Below are 18,879 nucleotides of genomic sequence, written 5' to 3' on the forward strand. Positions count from 1 at the left end.
GGGCCGCTGTGGACGTTGAAAGACAGGTGCACGGGTGGACGGGATTTGTCTTAGAAAAAAGGAGCAGTTATGTCTGTGACAGTTCAGATGTTGTTGTGGGTATGCAAAATGATCGGCCGTGAGTAGGGAAGGAAAGAAGACGCTAGGCTGGACTATCCCTCCGTCCCTTTACGACTCCATATAAGTTTGTACACAGGTTGGCCGAGGGTGTGGAGGACCGGGATCTCACCTGTGTGTCGTGGCTCTAACAGCGCTCAGAAAAATCTAGAAGGTGTCAAGAGCTAGCGCACAGAGACTTCGTTGGAGAAGTTTCAGGTATCCACCGTGACAAGAGAAGTAGTGCGACCACCTGATCCCTGATGCCAGGCCCCGGCCGGGACAGGGGCCAGCGTCCAGCGCGGAGTTTCCCCTCCCCCAGGACGCTGGAAAAGGCCTGACCCGGAAGCTTCTCTGCCGAGCCGGAAGCACAAGCCGAGCGGCGGAGGGCAGCCGTGGAGCCGCCGCCCCCTCGCCGCTTCGCGGCTGTTTGGGGATCCCGGACCGCGGCGGCGCCGGGTTGTCCTGATGGTCCCCGGCCGGCGGCGGCGGCAGAGGCGGCGGGAGGATGACCTCTCCCCGGGAGCGGGGTGCCGACCTGGCCCGTTTCTACACTGTCACCGAGCCCCAGCGACATCCAAGGGGCTACACGGTGTATAAGGTCACCGCCCGGGTGAGTGCCGGTGTCAGGCGCGGGTAGAATCCTGAGTTGGGGCGTGAGGGACCAGGGTATGTGCCCTGGTGTGGGGGTACCTGACCCTGGGTCAGAGCCTGGGGTGGGACTGGGTGCTTCTAGTGCCTGGACCCGCGTCGGAGGTGGGGACTTCAGGAAGGCTGGGGTGGGTGCTGAGTGTTGGATGCTCGAGACTGTGCTGTAGAAGGTCGCGGTAGTGCCCTCGTTCCAGGGTGGGGCAGGCGTTGATGGTTTTAAATGGATGACTCAGACCCTGTCCCATTAGGACTTTCTCTTCTGAGGCTGAAATCTGCAGAAGTGGTTTTGCTTGCTTCCCAGGGATAGTGTAGATTGAAAAATTAACTTACATAATAAAATATATTTCTTCTCTTGACCTTTTATACAGTGTCAGGTTTGTACTGAGGCAGACAGATTCTTGAGAAGGATGTCGGTGTTAGGGTTACCAGCCTAGGACCTCTGTATCTGGTTGTGTCATTTTGCATCTGAATTTTTCATGGTGTTCAGTAGGTGACATACGGGAAATTTTACCGGTGTGTGTGTGTGTGTGTGTGTGTGTCTTGTGTGAGTTGTTTTGAGGGCATATTTAAAAGTTGTGAGGCTTCTTTACATCAGCTAAGCAATTTTTAGTACCCACTTTGTTCATCATTGCTTTTGCGGTGGGTTTTAAAGAGAGTTTGCATCTCCCTGCTTGGAAAAGGAGAGTAACAAAAATAAGTCCGAATGTATGTAATGTATGTATGTAGGTATGAATATGTGTGTATATTAGGCATTTTGAACATATTACCCAATGGAATTCTAATTTTAATGATGAGGAAACTGAGGTTCAAGGAAGTTTCACAACTTGACCAATTTTACATCATAAGATAGGTGCACATTTGGGATTTCAGTCTAGTTTTGCTTAAGTCCAAGTTATATAAAAAGTTAAGAATTAACTTTATTATTATCATTAATTGTTAGAAAAGAGAGGTACAGATAGTAGTAATGCTAAATATACATTTGGAGGATGGCATAGTCCTCTGTGTTAGCACAGGAAGTAGGATTTGAGAACTGTAAAGGTTAGGTATATTTAGATAAACAGAGTTTGGCTCATGAGAGTGGTACGTGGTTTATGGAAATGGTGCACAATTCAGACAAATGTGAGAAGATGGGAAGAGCAAATTTGTTTAAAGATAAGACCAGGCCTGGTTATCTCAGAGGGTTATACTGAAGATAGAAGGAAATTTGTTACTTCCAGTTATGCAAGTAAGGTTGTTATATTGGCGGAGTGTTAGTTTCAGGTTAAGAAATTTTTTAAGACTAAAATTAAGGGACCCTTAGAATTACCACTTCTGAAACGTTTCTGGTAATTGGGCCCTTCAAAATCTACTTTCCTAACATAGTTTATGGAATTAGAACAATCTTTAACATACATAGTGTTCCCTTCACAGCACCCTGTTCATCCCTTATGATAACATGTACCTCAATCATATTGTATTAACCTGTTTACATGTCAATGTCTCTTAGTAGATCGACAGTAGGTCTCCGTCACTGGTATTTGTTTCCTTTTACATCACCTGAGGCAGTGTATGGCACACAGTGTTGAAAAGAAATCGGTGGAATGTTTTCCTCGGCATTCTAGGCAGCACATCCAATCAATACATGTTTGGTTTGAGGCACTAAGTGCTATGAGGAATACAAGACTGAATAAAGCATGTCCCTTCCTTTCAAGAATATTCATAGAAGAGAGTAAACTGGACTTAAAGTAGTACAAGAGAGAATGTTAAATGCTTTAAAAGACTGCAGAAAAGAGCTGTGGGATTTCAGAAGATAGTGAGGTTGCTCTGGCTCAAGGGAGAAGGAGAAGAATTAAGATAGGTGGTGAAGGATGGGAAGAATCCAGACAGGTGAGAGAAAAGCAGAGGGCATGGTAGGCAGAGGGGTGAATGGGAGGGATAGAGCCCATAAAGCCCTGAAGCTGTGTATGTGTGTGGAACTCGAATAGGAAACACTGGGTATGATTATTACTTGTAGTCTTACTTCGCAGAAGGAAAGGTTAACCTCATTTACATCTTAAGTATCTTTTCTTAAGCTGTGAACTAATTTTTATGACCAACAGCTAATGTATGACAACATAAATTAGAACATGAAGTAGCACATTTCCTTAGAACTAACCAAATCTCTATGATATGCATGCTACATATTGCCATGGTTATTTGAACTGGAAATTGCTTACACTGTGTTTTTTTCTCCTTGTAAATGGCTATTTCCTCATTTTTGGCTTCTGTTTTGCTTTTTTCATTTTAAGGCTTGAGGGTCATCATGGAGATATACTTTTTAGAAAAAGTATGTGTAATATAAAACAAGTAAAATATTTATTATTTTGTGAGACTTAAGGAGAAAAACATCTTTCCTCAGGAGAATTAACCAAGTAAGTAGTGTTCCCCTGAGACAACTTCATGAGCTAAAGATTAGGGATGTCTTCTGTGTTTCCTACTATTGATTTTCTTCTAGCTTTAGGAAGCAGTCCCTATATTCTTGATCCTTATAGCATTCTTTATGCAGAAGTAGAATTAGAATCATGGGAAGTAAGTACCATTGTTAAGTTTTAGGTAGCGTAAGAGCTCTCTCATCTTTTTAAGACTCCTTTGTGCTTAGTTTTGCATTTCTCTGGAACCTAGCAGGCTTGACTAACCTTATGGCCAGTCACACGCTGGCTAACAGATTTCCTAGATAAGTGCTGTGTTGTTTATCAATTTTTATCTAGAATAAATATTTCTATTAAGAATTGGAAAGTTGTTTTAGAGATTTCCTTGGTTCTTTACTTAAAGAAGACACAGATCTACAAGAACCATTACCAGTGTTTTTGGTTGTTTCACCGTGCTATGTTAACAAAACTCATAATGTAATGCAGATTTCTCAACCGCATTAAATGAATGGCAAATTCTTGCCTGTATTCTTTCTGCAAGTATGGAAAGCAAAAGGTATGCTTTCATTTTAATTTTTAAAAATTACTGTTTTTGTTTATTTATTTTGAGAGAGAGAGAGTGCATGCCTGCATGGGGAAGAGCAGAAAGGGAGGGGAAAAAGAGAATCCCAAGCGGGCTCCATGTTCAGCATGGAACTGGCCCAGGACTTGATCTCGCAACCATGAGATCCTGACTTGAGCCAAAATCAAGAGCCGGACGCTTAACTGAGCCACCTAGGCATCCTACTATACTTTTATTTTTAAAACGCGTTGTTGCCTTATGTCTATATTTTGAATTGAAGCACAATTTATGTGCAATCAGATTCACCAGTTTTAATTGTACAATTTGATGAGTTTGGACAAATGTATATAGTTGTGTCACCACTGCCATGGTCATCTCTGCACAAGTTCCCCTAGGCCTCTTTGCATTTGGTTCCCCCCCTCCCCACCCCCTGTCCCTAGGGAACCACTGGTCATTTTTCTGTCACTGTAGATCAGGTTGTATTTTCTAGAATTTGATATAAATGGAATCATACAGTATGCACTTTGTTTTTTGGTTTGACTTCGTAACTTAGCATGAGTACTTGAGATTCATCTCTGTTGTTGTTTTTACTCTTTTTTATTGCTGACCGATACTCCATTGTATGGTTATACTACAGTGAATCCATTCTCCTGTTGAGTTGGGTTGTTTCCAGTTTTTGGCTATTATGAGTATAGTTATCACGACCATTTGTATATAAGTCTTTGTTTAGACGTATGCTTTCTTTTTTCTTGATGGCATACAACCTTGTTTACTGTGGCTTTAAACTGAGTCTTGAAAGTAGGTTCTCTTTCTCAAAATTGTCTTGGCTGTTCTAGATTGTTTGCATTTCTGTATAAAGTTTAGAATCAGTTTGGCAAATTCTATAAACATGCCTACCCAGATTTTGATTGGCATACTTTGAGAATGTAGATCAGCTTCTACAGAAGAAGATATCTTAGCGATATTGATATCTTAGCAATATTGAATCTTCTGATCCATGTATCTTCCACTTATGTAGCTCTTTAAGCGACATTTTCTAATTTTCAGTGTGCAAGTCTTGTGCATACTTAAAGCAATTTAGGTTTGTTTTCAGACTGAGAATATGTAAGTCCTCATTTTATGTTGCTAACATTTGTTGAGTATTAAGTGCAAACACATGATGCTTACTATGAGTCGAGCACTGTTCTAAGCGTTTTATATAAATTAGGACATTTTCCACAGCAGCCCAATGAGTAGATGCTATTATTATTCTTACGTTATCAATGAGGAAATTGGGGCCCAGAGAGGTTAAGTAACTTGCCCAGGGTCACATGGCTAGCCAGGGGTGGAGTCTAGATTTGAGCCTAGTAGACTGGCCTGAGTCACAGTGCTTTTATCCCAGTGCTGTGCTGTTGACTACCTATGTTATAAAACACATTTTATTAGATTCTATGGGTGTATGTATGGGGAGACCTATGTGTCCCCACAGGGCCTTACTGTAGTTTGGCAAAACTGATGGGTACATGGAAAATACAGTAACTGATAATGTGAACAAAAAAGGGAGTAGGGAATGAAGGGAAGAAGTACTTAGCTTGATTTGAGTCTGAAAATTGCCATTTCTAAGGCTTCAAATTGAAACACTAGTTGTATTGCTTGGAAGGAACCTGCTTTCAATTCCTGACCATATTCTTGTATATGGCCTGCTTGTGCTAGGGAAAGGAATTATTTGTAGTTTCCCAAGTATGGTAGTACATTTCCACCCCCCCCCCCCCCCCCCCACCTCTCTGTTAGATGCTGTTTCCTCTGTCTGGAAAGTTCTCTTTTGTGTTGGCATCCCTGCTCATCTGAAGTGTCTTGCCCTGTGCTCTCCAGGAAGCCTTTCTTAGGTGTAGAACCCCATGTGTGTTATATGTTCCTCCATGAAAGCCTTTGTCATATTGTACTTGTTTGCTTCCTCCCCTGAGGGTGGGCTGCCTTTTTAACTTTGTGTTCTTGCTGCCTAGCTGGGAGATACTGCAGGAACTTGAGAGAGTCCTGGAAAGAGGCATTGTTTTTCTAAGTGTTCCTTTTTAAACTGATATACAGTAAAATTGACTTGTTATATACTTCTGTGAATCTTTACACATATAGATTCAAATATCCACCACCATCATCAGGAAACAGAACAGTTCCACATCCCCAAACACTCCCTCATGCTATCTCTTTTTCACACTTGTCTCCCCACCTCTTAGCCCTTTGGTGACCACCGATGTGCTCTCTACCTCTCTACTTCTGTCTTTCTGAGGGTGTTGTATAAATAGAATCGACCAGTATTTAACCTTTTGAGGCTGTCTTTTCCCATTTTTTCATTGGGTTGTTTGTTTTCTAACTGTTGAATTTTGTGATTCTTTAGTTGTTCTGGATGTAAGTTTGTTGTCAGCTATGTGATTACAAATATTTTCTCCCAGTGTGTAGTGTATCTTTTCACTCTTAACAGTGTCTTTCACAAAGCCAAAAGTTTTAATTTTGGTAAATTCTCGTTTATAATTTTTTTTTTCTCGTATGAAGTGTGCTTTTAGTGTTTGATCTAAAAATTCTTTAATACCCCCAGGTCACAATTTTTTCCCCAGTGTTTCATTCTAGAAAATTGTTTTGCATTTTGCATTTAGCTCTATGATTCATTTTGAGTTTATTTTTGTATAAGGTGTGAGGTTTAGGCAGAGGTTCATTTTTGCACACGTATGTTCAGTTGCAACAAAACAGTGTTTAAGAGACTAGCCTTTTTTCTTTTTTTTCTTTTTTTAAATTGCATCTCTGTCAAAAATGTCAGCATTATATATGTGGATCTGTTTCTGGATTCTCTATTTCGTTCTATACCACACTGTCTTGATTATGGTAGGTTTATCTTTATAGTTAGTCTTAAAATTAGGGAGTAGAATTCCTCCAACTTTATTCTTTTTCAAAATAGTTTTGACTATTCTAGTTCCTTTGCTTTTCTATATCAATTTTAGATCAGGTTGTCTATATCTATAGGAAATCCTAATGGGATTTTTATTAGAATTCCATTAAATCTATGGGTCAGTTTTTGGGAGAATTGAATCTTTACTCTGTTGAATCTGTAAATTTGCAAATGAACACAGTATGTCATGCCATTAATTTAGATGTTCTTTGATTTCTTTCAACATTTTGTGTTGACCGTATACAGATTCTGGACATTATTGTTAAATATATTCCCCAGTATTTCATCTTTTTGTAGCTATTGTAAGTGGTATTAAAAATTTGGTTTTCATAAGAGACTCTTAAGTACTGAGAACAAACTGAGGGTTGATGGGGAGTGGAGGAGAGGAGAAAGTGGGTGATTGGCATTGAGGAGGGTACCTGTTGGGATGAGCACTGGGTGTTGTATGGAAACCAATTTGACAATAAATTATATTTAATATAAAAAAAATAAAATGTGGTTGGAGAAAAAAATAAAAATTTGGTTTTCATTTTTTCATTGCTGGTATAAAGACATTTGAGTTCATTTTTGTGTTGACCTTAATATCTATGACCTTTTCAAAGTTACTTATTAGTTTAGGAGTTTTTGGTAGAGTTTTCATCTTTTCCTACATAGACAATACATGTTTGGCAAAAGGGGCAGTTCTATTTTTTCCTTCTAGTCTGTATGTCCTTTATTTCTTTTTCTTGTCTTATTCTTGCGAGGACTTGTAGTACTAGGTCGAATAGGAGTGATGAGAGTGGACATCCTTCCCTTGTTCCTGAACTTGGAAAGCATTCAGTCTTTTAATTATGATAGTCACTGTGGAGTTTTTGTATATGGGAGGCAGCAGATTTAATTTTTGGTTTTGTTAGCTTTTTATTTTGAAAGTAATGCATATTCATAAACATTGCAAGTAATAACTGAAGCCACTATAAGGAAATACAAGCCTACTAAATTTTAAACCCTTAATTAACTGTTTACATTATTACAAATGTCTAGTGTTAAAGTGGTGAGAATTACCACTCATTACCAGTTGTTAGATCAGTAGCTCCCTGAAAGTTTCTTGAAGAAATAATTGGTGTGGGCTTACTCTGGAAATATTTTCAGTAAATGGAGTAGTCATGGGGGTGGGGGAAGATTAATTTATTGAAAAATGTATTTATGATTAGACATTTTGAAAACTCATGGCTCTTAAGTTGTTCAGTTTTTTCCTAGAGTAATGTTTCATTCTACCTTTGTTTTTGACTCTTAATATTGTTTAATAGGAAACCATCTCACATACCAAAAACTTTAGTAAGCAGGTTTTAAAATTCTGTTTTCATTTTGTTTATTGACAACTTATATGCTTGGGCATTTGAGTTCACATTAAGATTTTATGTTAAACTGCAAACTTTAACAGTAAGCGTTTTGATTTTCCTTGAACTTTGGAAAATAGTTACCTTAGAGTGGTGCTATAATGGTTGGTAAAATTTGAAGTGAGAAAAACAACTTTAACATTTATTGAGTATCCAAAAGTAACTTGCTGTTGTAGTTTCTTTATTCTCTCTTTAGATTTTGGGATTTTAATGATGTAGAAAGCAATAATTCCTTTCAACATATTACTTTTGTAAAAACTTGTTAGAAAGTGGAATGCCTAAATTTTTTTCCCATTGACATCTCTATCTTATATGGGAGTTCTTTCATTCCAGAGAACTAAACAGTGTCGTAAAGTGTCTAATTATGGTTTGTGCAGGTGCTGTCTCTTGGGTCCAGACTACCTGGTTGGCAGGTGATTAACCAACCCAAATATTCTTGCCAACCAGTGACACCTGCAGCTCTGCAGGGAAAAAAGGGAGAGAGGAACTGAGATGCAGGTGACGGGGTGGGAGGGAAGGTTGAGTTTGGTAAGAGGACTGCGTGAGTTGGGCACTTTGAGGTATCTCCTCTTCTTGCCAGGGTGTGTGTGTGTGTGTGTGTGTGTGTGTATGAAATGCAGTTTAAAGGTGTGTGTGTATGAAATGCAGTTTAAAGGTGTCAGTATATTTATATGAAAGTATGGATTTTGTGAAACTCAAATGTCTGAAAGTCAGGATTGCGTGCATTACATTGATGAATGTGCCATTTGGTTTACCTAATGGGCACGATGGGAAATGTTCACTATAGTGTAACCTTACATTTTTGTGTATCCAATTATTTGCATCCTACATTTGGAGAGTCATATCTTTGAGAAATGGAGAGTGGGCATGTCCCTCTCTCTCTCTCTCTCTCTCTCTCTCTTTTTTTTCCATGTTTGATTATTTGTATCTTGACACTAAGTTTTAAAAAGAATGTTACTTTTGTAAACCTTTGTCTTCTTAGCTCTGCTATTACCAAACTAGTAGCTGAACAGCCATCAGATTTGACTGTAATAAGTTGCTCATAAAAGTAGCTTCTTAAAATTTATATTTGACTCATTCCTACTTGGTTCTAAAGGGACTTATTTTGTGATCATTTTTTTGTAGGCGATATAATATGTTCGAATAATTTTTGTAGCTTTGTTTTCTAGGAACTATCAATCTCATGAAGAAGACAATTCTTTTGTGTAGGTCTGAGTTAAGAGAGTGATTTCAAATCATAATTTTGTTGGTAATTAGATAAATGAGTATTTTAGACTTGACTTTTAAGGAAACTTGGTAATACTTATTCAAAAGTAAGATAAAATAAATTTTATATAAAATAATTTATATAAAATAAATTATTTTTGTATTTTATATTTATATAAATACATATTTATATTTTTATAAAATTTATATATTTATATTTTATATTTGTATGAAATAATTTATTATTTATATAAAATAAATTAACACTGTGAAATGGATACAGAGGACCTAATTACTGTATGATCTGTTGATTATTATGGTCCTGAGCTAGGCCAAGCCCTAACCTCAGGTCTTTGTTTTAAAGATAGGCAAGAGGGCTCGTTTTAAGGTTGCTTTTTCTTTGGTTTATTACCCAACTGGTGAAAAAGCAGTTAGTGGCTAGCACTAGAGCCTGTATTCAAACCCCTTACTTAGCGCCTTCTCTTCTGCCAAAGCACTTTTTCGGCTGCTGTTTTTTGGTTGACTTACATTTCTCTGTAAAAGACAAAATGGATTTACCTAATAGGCATCAGGAATATTACTTGCAAACTTGGAATTTTAATCTTTAGGAGGGCTGATTTGGTTATGTCCTGGAAGGACTACTTTGTTTGGAATCATGGCTCTGAGATCCAGTCCTGCCTGTAACTGATTAATATGTTTAGTATTAGTGATGCTCTTGGGCTTGGTTATCTTGTCCTGCCAGGCAGGGTTGTTGGGATGATTAAATGAAGTAAAGGATTTAATTTCTTAGCACAGTAGGAGACAGTTACCTTCACTGTAAGCCCTTATTTGTTTTCCTAAATTCAGAATTTGCTGTTGGCATTAACAGGGGCAGATAGACTACAGATATTACAGCGACATTTCCCAAATGTATTCCAAATTTAGTGGATGTTGCACTAAGTAAATAAAATAACAACAAATAACATGATAAAAATAAAAAGTGGAGCGGATAGATGACCTGGGGAAATACTGTTTTATTTTCCTTTTGGAGATTTACTAAGCATAATAATATATTAAAGGCCTTTAGAAATTCTGCTGTAAAAAACATTTCTTTTTTAAATAAAGGTAAACTGAAATTGTCATTAAGCTCTTCCTTTAAGAGCATTGATTTTAAAGAATATTGATATTCCGTACAGCATGGTTTGTGAAGCGCTGCTTTAGGGTCATAATTTTGAAGATGACTTGGGGATAGAATTCTCTGTAGCAAGAGGCTTTTCAAGATATATGTCTAGCATCTTACCCATGATAGGTAACGCTTGCAGTGGAAATTTATGAACTTTAAACAGAAGGAATCACCACTTTAAATTCCATCATCTGTGGAATTTATTGGCTGAATTTTATGACAAAATACTGAAATTCACCCAGAAAAAAGTTACTAAATGCTAGTTAGCAACCTATATCAGAGAGAATTTACAGTATTTTTTAGAGTTGATACAACTTGTTGAGATAATTGCTAATACAGCATTAAAAGTTATAAAAGTATGGGTCTGAAGGCTCAGTTTGTTCATTTTCCTTTTAAAAAAAAATTTTTTTTTTAACATTTATTTATTTTTGAGAGACAGAGAGAGATAGAGCACAAGCAGGGGAGGAGCAGAGAGAGAGGGAGACACAGAATCCAAAGCAGGCTCCAGGCTCTGAGCTGCCAACACATAGCCTGATGCGGGGCTCAAACTCACAGACCGTGAGAGCATGACCTGAGCCAAAGTCGGCCGCTCAACCAGCTGAGCCACCCAGGCACCCCTTGTTTTCCTTTTTTTTTTTTTTAAAGTTGGTTTATTTATTTGGAGACTATGAGCCAGGGAGGGCCAGAGAGAGAGGGAAAGAGAGAATCTGTCAGTGCAGAGCTGGTTGTGGGGCTAGATCTCACAAAGTGTGAGATCATGACCTGAGCCGAAATCAAGAGTCAGATACTTAACTGACTGAGCCACCCAGGTGGTAACTGAGCCACCCTGGCTGACTTTAAATAGTATATATATATTTTTTGTTTTGGACCTCAGGAGTAGTGTTGAGTTGATCATCATCTTCAGTTCGTGGTATCGTGACCAGTCATCAAAGACTTTTTTCTTTCTCTCATCCATAGGCAACTGTTTTAATGTGTCTGATGTTTTCTTCTTGTCTTTGCAAGATGCATATTGTAGCATCAAGTACATGAATTTTACATTTGCCTAGATGGTATTATGTATCAAATGTCAGTTTTTCCCACTAAAATGCTATTTGATGATTTAAACACCCAGCCTTCTTTTTTTAAGTTTTGTGAGGAAATCTTTTTTTTAAATTTATCTATCTATCTATCTATCTATCTATTAATGTTAATTCATTTTTGAGAGACACAGAGAGACAGAGCACAAGCTCTGGTGGGGCAGAGAGAGAGGGAGACACAGAATCTGAAGCAGGCTCCAGGCTCTGAGCTGTCAGCCCAGAGCCCTACACGGGGCTCGAACTCAACGAGCTGTGAGATCATGACCTGAGCCGAAATCAGACACCTGACTGACTGAGCCACTCAGGTGCCCCAGTGCGGAAATCTTTCTAAATGGTGTTAGACTTTTTGGCTTTTATAATTAGAAAAATATGAAAGAATCTTCCCTCTTTCTCTTTGCTCAGGGAATATTGATAGGATTATTTGTCCCTGAAAACCCTGATAGGATTATAATGTTTTATAAGTTACTTTTGTTTTTTTCTTCATCATTATATGGTCAGTGATTACTTCTCACAGATATTGGTGTGTCTGGCCATTGTGGCTGCTTTTTTTTAAGTTGAAATTATTTATTGAGCTAATTGTAGATTCACATACAGTTATAACAAGTAATACAGAGCCGTCTCTTGTATGCTTTGTGTGGGTACCCGCTGGTTTTTTTGCTTTTACCTTATATGTAGGCTCAGAAGGGGGATAGACTAGCTTGTTAGAATTATGTCAAGTAAGAGTGAAGCCAGGGCATTCTCTTACAAATGTAATGCATGAACTTTAGCGTGTGGATTTTTTGTTAGCTGCCTTTTTCTTAATTTTGTAGCGTGTTTCAGATGGTGAAGTTATTATATAGCTGAGTGATATAAGTGATATATATAAGATATATATAGCTAAGTGATAAAATATGGTATTTCTTTTCTTTTAAACAAATTGAATTATTTATACAAATACTGTTGAAAGTAGTTATACAAATTTGAAATCTTAAATTTTGGTAATGATGAGATATTTCTGTGTATGTTTTGTTTTAGGTTGTTTCTCGAAGAAATCCAGAAGATGTCCAGGAGGTAACATGTTTATACATATGAAAATTTTATTTTATATATTTGATACAAATTTAATTAAATGCTTTGTTGAGGAAACTGAATATTGGTATGTCTATATTTATGTTTGTCTGGATCTGTTAAGTACATGTTAAGTTACACGAGGAAGAATTTAAGGAATTATAGTGCTGTTTAATGTGATAATATATTTTTTTTAATTTTTGTTTTTAATATTTATTTATTTCTGAGACAGAGAGAGGCAGAGCATGAGTGGGGGAGGGGCAGAGAGAGAGGGAGACACAGAATCTGAAGCAGGCTCCAGGCTCTGAGCTGTCAGCACAGAGCCCGACACGGGGCTCGAACCTGAGATCATGACCTGAGCCAAAGTTGGGTGCTCAACCGACTGAGCCACCCAAGCACCCCTGTGATAATATTTTTGATAACTAACATAAGGTTTCAGTATAAGTTAAGAGCTCTTATTTATTTCAAAGTCATGATAACTAATAAAAAATGAAAAGTATTTGAGTAACTAATATTAATTTTAAAGATCATCATAATAAATTATGGGTTCCTGTCTACTTTGACTTTTTTTAAATGTTCATTTATTTTTGAGAGACAGCATGACCTGGGGAGGGGCAGAGAGAAGGGGGGACAGAGGATCCAAAGGGGCTCTGTGCTGACAGCTGCAAACCCGATGCAGGGTTGGAACTCACGGAACAGTGAGATTATGACCTGAGCCGAATTTGGACACTCAACCGACTGAGCCACCCAGGCACCCTTACTTTCACTTTTATATTGAGTTGGCATGTTGACAGCTTGGAAAACTGCTTTGGGTGTAACTGTTTCTTTTTTAAATTTGTTGTTCTTTTGCCGACTCTTCTCTAAAATGACGCCAGCTTGTTGTGTTTTTGCTTAACGCTATATAATTCTCTATTTGTAATTACTTTGCGCTTGTTATATACCCTTAGGAATCCTAGCTGAGGAGCTTGTTTCTTTTAACATTTTTTTTGATTTACTTTCATTATTTTATTTACCTGCTGATTTACACTATGATTAGAAGCACGTATGTTCGGGAAATTTTTTTTTTCTTACTGAAGTGTTTAAAAAAGACATTATAAATTGGCATTCTTGATTCTACAGCAGTTTTTTTTTTTTTTTTCCATTTAAATTTTAATGTGTTTAGGTGGAGTATGTATTTGCTAACAAGTCCCACTGCTCCTTACTTAAGCCTGGCTTGATTCATACATTTAAGTTGATTGTTTGGTACTGGTTGATTTGAGTGTGTGACCATCAGGCTTAGACCATATTTGAACTTTTATACATGATCATTTCTTGCTATATTTGATCCAGTATTTGTTTTTGTCCTATGGTTAAAAAGAGTTTAAAAGATTTCGTACTATTTTCCTTAGGGATTTTAAGATATCTATCTCACTTTTCCCCCTCAGTAGCCAGGAAGGGAATATTGTAATATTGTTATCTTGGAAGAAAAGGATATATCAATTTCTATGTCTATATCCTCCCAAAAAGGAAGTGAAAGTAATTTGCACCATTCTTTAAAGTACTCTCTCTACTTAAGTGTCAATTGGTTAGTGTGAACTTTCTTTAAAATTCTTCTAATTATGTTGAATTAATAGTATAGGCTGTTCTGCTTTTGAAATTTTACAACTCTGTTAAAATTAAAAATGGGTTGTATTTCCTTTGAATACATTGTCTGATTGCTATGCTGTAGTTTGTAGCTTGATGTTCCCATTTTCCAGGGAGAATCCTGAACCAACCCATCCATGAACATACTCTCTGCCATTTCCTTAATCCTTTTTTGGGGAAAACTCTTTTATAATAACAACTGTTGGTGAACCATTCATCAGAATACTCTTGTAAGTGTCCTTTAGTTAGATGATTGCATGGTCCTTTGTTAGAAATGATATAAAAATTTTTTAAAATGTCTTCTGTCTGGTTGGCTTCTTAAAATATAAAATGACTTAGAAATTATAACAACACTTTAGCTTCTCATGTATTTCATTTAAACATTGGAATTCTCATTTAGGAGAGAAATTCACTACCCAGAATTTGTTTCCATTTTCTTGCCTTTCACTTTCTCTCTCCTGTTAACAGATTCATTTAGTTAACTGTTTTAGAATTTAATCAGGCTTCCCAAGAGCTATCGAGGATTAGAAGATGTACTGTTAGTCCAACCAAATATAGGGCCAGTAATATGCTATCCTTCTAAAACCAGCGACGTTTTGCTGGTTTCCTTTTCTGGTTTTCTTTGATAGATGTATTCGCACATGCTTGGCACATGCTACCGGGTAGCAGTGTCTTATAACTAAGAATGCTGAAATACCCACATGGAATAAACTTAAAATTATCCAGGATAGATTAAAAAAAATTGTTTTTTATCCCTTAAAAATTCCCTCTAAAGGAGCACCTGGGTGGCTCAGTCGATTGAACCACTGACTCTTGATTTCGGCTCAGGTCATGATCTCATGGTTTGGGAGTTCGAGCTGGAGTCGGGCTCCGTGCCGATAGTGTGGCGCCTGCTTGGAGCCTGATTTTTCTGCCCCTTCCCTACTCACGCTCTGTCACCCAAAATAAATAAATAAACTTAAAAAAAATTCCCTCTAATTTTTATTTTATATATTTTGAAAATGTTTATTTATTTTGAGAGAAAGACAAGTGGGGGAGGGACAGAGAGAGAGGGAGAGAGAATCCCAAGCAGGCTCCATGCTAAGCATGGAGCCCCACTCTCGGCTCAGTCTCACAACTGTGAGATCATGACCTGAGCTGAAATCAAGAGTTGGACACTTAACAACGGAGCCACCCAGGTGCCCTCTAAGTTTTTATTTTTTAACAGCAGCATGGGAAAATCTGAGGGGACAGCAGCAGTTAATGGGGCCTCTCGTTCAGTAGATTCTCAAAAGCATGAACACCTGCAGAAAAGAAAGAATAGAGATATATTGTGCTCTCCCTCCCCTACCTTTAAAAAAAAAAGTAACCTATAACTCTGTTTCTCTATAGATAGTAGATTTCACTGGTGAAATTTGGGAAAGGAGAACTGAAATAGAACTTTCTGTGTTATCACATCAGAAATCTGTTAAGTCATTTCATAAATAAAATAATTTTTAAAAAACTATTTGAGAACATTTAGAAATGTGTCAAGGGAAAGAAGAGTCTTGAAAAGGGGAGAAAGAAAATCCATAAGGAAATATAGTAGTGACGTTGGTTGCAAGAAAAGATGATTCAGCAATTTTAAATACTCTATCAGAGGACAGACTTAATTGAATGAGTGGCTTTGTTTATGAGATCTACAGGTTTTTGCTCTCATTAAGTGAAATTATCTGAAAAGATAACATTTATTTTCTGTAAAAATTATTTTAAGGGAATGTTTTAATGAAAGTTAAGCTTTTACTAAAGTGGTAGTCTATATAGGATTGCCACTGAAGTAATATTTAATTGAGGAATTTTATGCAAAGTAACTTTCACGAGTAAGAAATTTCTGCAGGGTTGGTTCAATAGAGCAATAGCTGTTATGCAACTTTTTTTGTAATAGGAAAGAATTATTAGGGAAAGTAATTTTTTGCATGCATCTTTTGGGACTTTGTGTAGTCCAGTTACAAACATCAGTACTTGCTAATGTAATGGAAGTATGCTTTTGTTCACTTCTCCATTTGGAAGATTTCTAGAAATGTCCAAGGTTACAAGGAGTATGAAGAAAAAAAGGCAGTAGATGGTGACACTTTGTGATGCTTTGGTTTCCTTCATTTCTTGAGGGTTTATATTTGCTCTTAGGTATTTTGGTTCTGTAGCTTCAGTGTTGAGAATAAGGAGTATGTGAGTGAATAAATTAGGCATGATGAAGAGTCTCACCTTTGGGGCTCTAATTCTTACTCTGATAGACTATCTGCCAGTTTATAGACCATGTTATTATCATTATTGTGATTAAGTTGTTAACTTTTGCCCCTTAAGTTACTCTGCCTTTATTTAAAAATGGCCCTAACTAGAATAGAAATTTTATCTGCAGATTTAATTTAATTTAATTGTTTCTAAGAGCTACAGTCTTTCAAATAGCTCTTATATCTCGTTTATAAAGGCTTTGGGGATGGCATTTACCATATGCAAAGCCCATCACCCATTTCTTCCTTTAAGCCGTTGGCAACATGGTGCCATTGTAATTTGATATGTTTTAAAAATATAAAAATAACATTGTTGTTTTTCCTATGATAGAATTATTTTCCCGTATCAAAACTGGAAACGACAGAGAAGCAAAAAATATGAAAATTGAAGTCACTTGTAAGCTCACTGTCCAGAGACCGTTTCCTTTTCGAGTGTTGTTTTGGCTGTCTTGTTGTTAGCTCCTCTTGCTCTGTCTTTTACTGGGACTCTTGGTTCTTTGCTGTCAGCTTTTGTCCCATTCACTTTTGTTTTAAAATAAAATCTCTTCTTCCATCCCAGTGGACTGTGTCATGGCACAACTAAGCTTTTTTTTTTTTTTTTAACTTTTTAAAAAAATATTTATTTTTTTTTTATTTTTAAATTTTTTTTTCAACGTTTATTTATTTTTGGGACAGAGAGAGACAGAGCATGAACGGGGGAGGGGCAGAGAGAGAAGGAGACACAGAATCGGAAACAGGCTCCAGGCTCTGAGCCATCAGCCCAGAGCCCGACGCGGGGCTCGAACTCACGGACCGCGAGATCGTGACCTGGCTGAAGTCGGACGCTTAACCGACTGCGCCACCCAGGCGCCCCAAAAAATATTTATTTTTGAGAGAGACAGAGACAGAATGCAAGTGGGTTTGGGACAGAGAGAGAGACACAGAATCTGAAGCAGGCTCCAGGCTCCGAGCTGTCAGCACAGAGCCCGACGCAGGGCTCGAACTTACAAGCTGTGAGATCATGACCTGAGCCAAAGTCGGATGCTTAACTGACTGAACCACCCAGGTGCCCCACAGCTAAGCTTCTTAAACACTTTGCACTTGGTTTCCTCTTCCTTACTTCTGGCTGGCCTCTCAGTGTTAGGGTTTGCCATTGTTTTGTTGTTAGATTCCTCACGTTACCAATGCTGAGAAACCTTTCCTGAGTGATTGCCACCTCTCTGCTGGTGATTCCCAAATTAATACATCTTGCTTAGTTCTCACTCTTGAACTCCAAATCTGTGTCAAATATGTCTAAAATTGAACTTTGTTCTTATCTTAAAAGTTTCTTCTCCCTTTTTCTTCACCTTAGAGAGTAGGACCATGATTTATTCAGTTGCAAAAGCCCAAATTCTACTAATTATATTTGACCTCTCACTCTCCTTTACAAACTTCATCCCCAGTCCCTTCTCTCTCTATTTTTGTTGGTCTAATTGCTACTTTCCTTCAGTATGCTTACCTAAGATAAGACCTTCTGTAGGTGCTCCTTCCATAACTCCCTTGGGCTTCCTTGTCTGCATCTATCACACTGTCTTGTGACATCATCACTGCGTTGGCTTATCCTGCCCAACTAGGCTGGGAAGTCTTTGAAGGCAGGTGCTGCGTTCTCATTTCTTCATCCTTTGTGCTTACAGAGAGCCTAGCACAGAATAGGCTCTTGAAAATAATTGTTTTGGTGACTATTTTTGTTGTTGAGTAAATAAATGAAAGGAAGCATCCAGAGGAGACAGTTTAGATTAATTCATATTATAGGCTGACTAGTCTCCTAGGATTAATAACTATATTAAAAACAAGAAACTCATCATGGTAGAATTTTAGGCAGTATGATAAAGTTTAGTGAAGAATTTCTTACATGCAGAGAGTAATTTTTTGACAAGAGTCTCTTAAATCACACTTGATTACCTGCATGGCCCAAGATTTGCTTATTAGCGTTACACTCTATTGAGTTCGTTAGAAGTTCTTAGGTTTTTAAGAAGCAAAGACCCTAGTATACCAGTAATGAAATTTAAAACTCAGTTTTACCCTATTTTGTGGAGACTGAGGGGCCGAATCAGTGATATCAAAGTTGTGTCAAATCTGTTTTCTTTTTACTAATTTAATCTGAATAAGGTTAAATAGTAATTCAAGTTAATGGAAGTAAACTTTACGTGTTTTATAATCTGGATGACTTATTTTCTGTGTTGAAATATACTAGGTTTCATGGTATTGTTTTCAGGATTCATCTTGCCTTAAGAAATCTTTACTATTACTTTTAACTGGGATTTGTGAAATAAGATTTATGAAATGTAAACGTTCAGGTTAGTTACTTGCTACACAACCATTTCTTTTTCCATATTAATTAGTTTATCCTTTTAGGCAAATGGTGTGTGGGTACTTGATGTTTAAAAATTGTCTAAATTAACTATTTTGTGTTTATAAACATGCTGTTTTTGAGACAGAATATGTATTTTGACATCTGGCTTGTTTCAGGCCAATAGTAATTGATTTTTGAAGAGGTTAAGTGAGATTTTAG

General features: G+C 37.4%; 1 protein-coding gene across 4 annotated transcripts in view; it reads left to right on the plus strand.

Annotated features, from left to right (window-relative positions):
• Positions 1-505: 505 nt before the first annotated feature.
• RPS6KC1 (ribosomal protein S6 kinase C1) overlaps positions 506-18,879 on the plus strand; it is a 179,752-nt gene continuing 161,378 nt past the window's right edge. For 3 of the 4 annotated variants that reach the window (XM_047076832.1, XM_047076833.1, XM_047076834.1), the window contains exons 1-2: positions 506-709; positions 12,448-12,483. In XM_047076832.1, coding sequence (XP_046932788.1) covers positions 605-709; positions 12,448-12,483 — 141 coding nt within the window. In that variant the 5' untranslated portion in view covers positions 506-604. Of the gene's footprint in view, positions 710-12,447; positions 12,484-18,879 lie in introns of those variants that run through there. The other variant, XM_047076837.1, reaches the window with a different exon arrangement.

Source organism: Lynx rufus, unplaced genomic scaffold, assembly GCF_022079265.1.
Source record: "Lynx rufus isolate CCGP_SWC_20201006 ecotype Redwood Valley unplaced genomic scaffold, mLynRuf1.p SCAF_15, whole genome shotgun sequence".
In the NCBI taxonomy this organism is placed as follows: domain Eukaryota; kingdom Metazoa; phylum Chordata; class Mammalia; order Carnivora; family Felidae; genus Lynx; species Lynx rufus.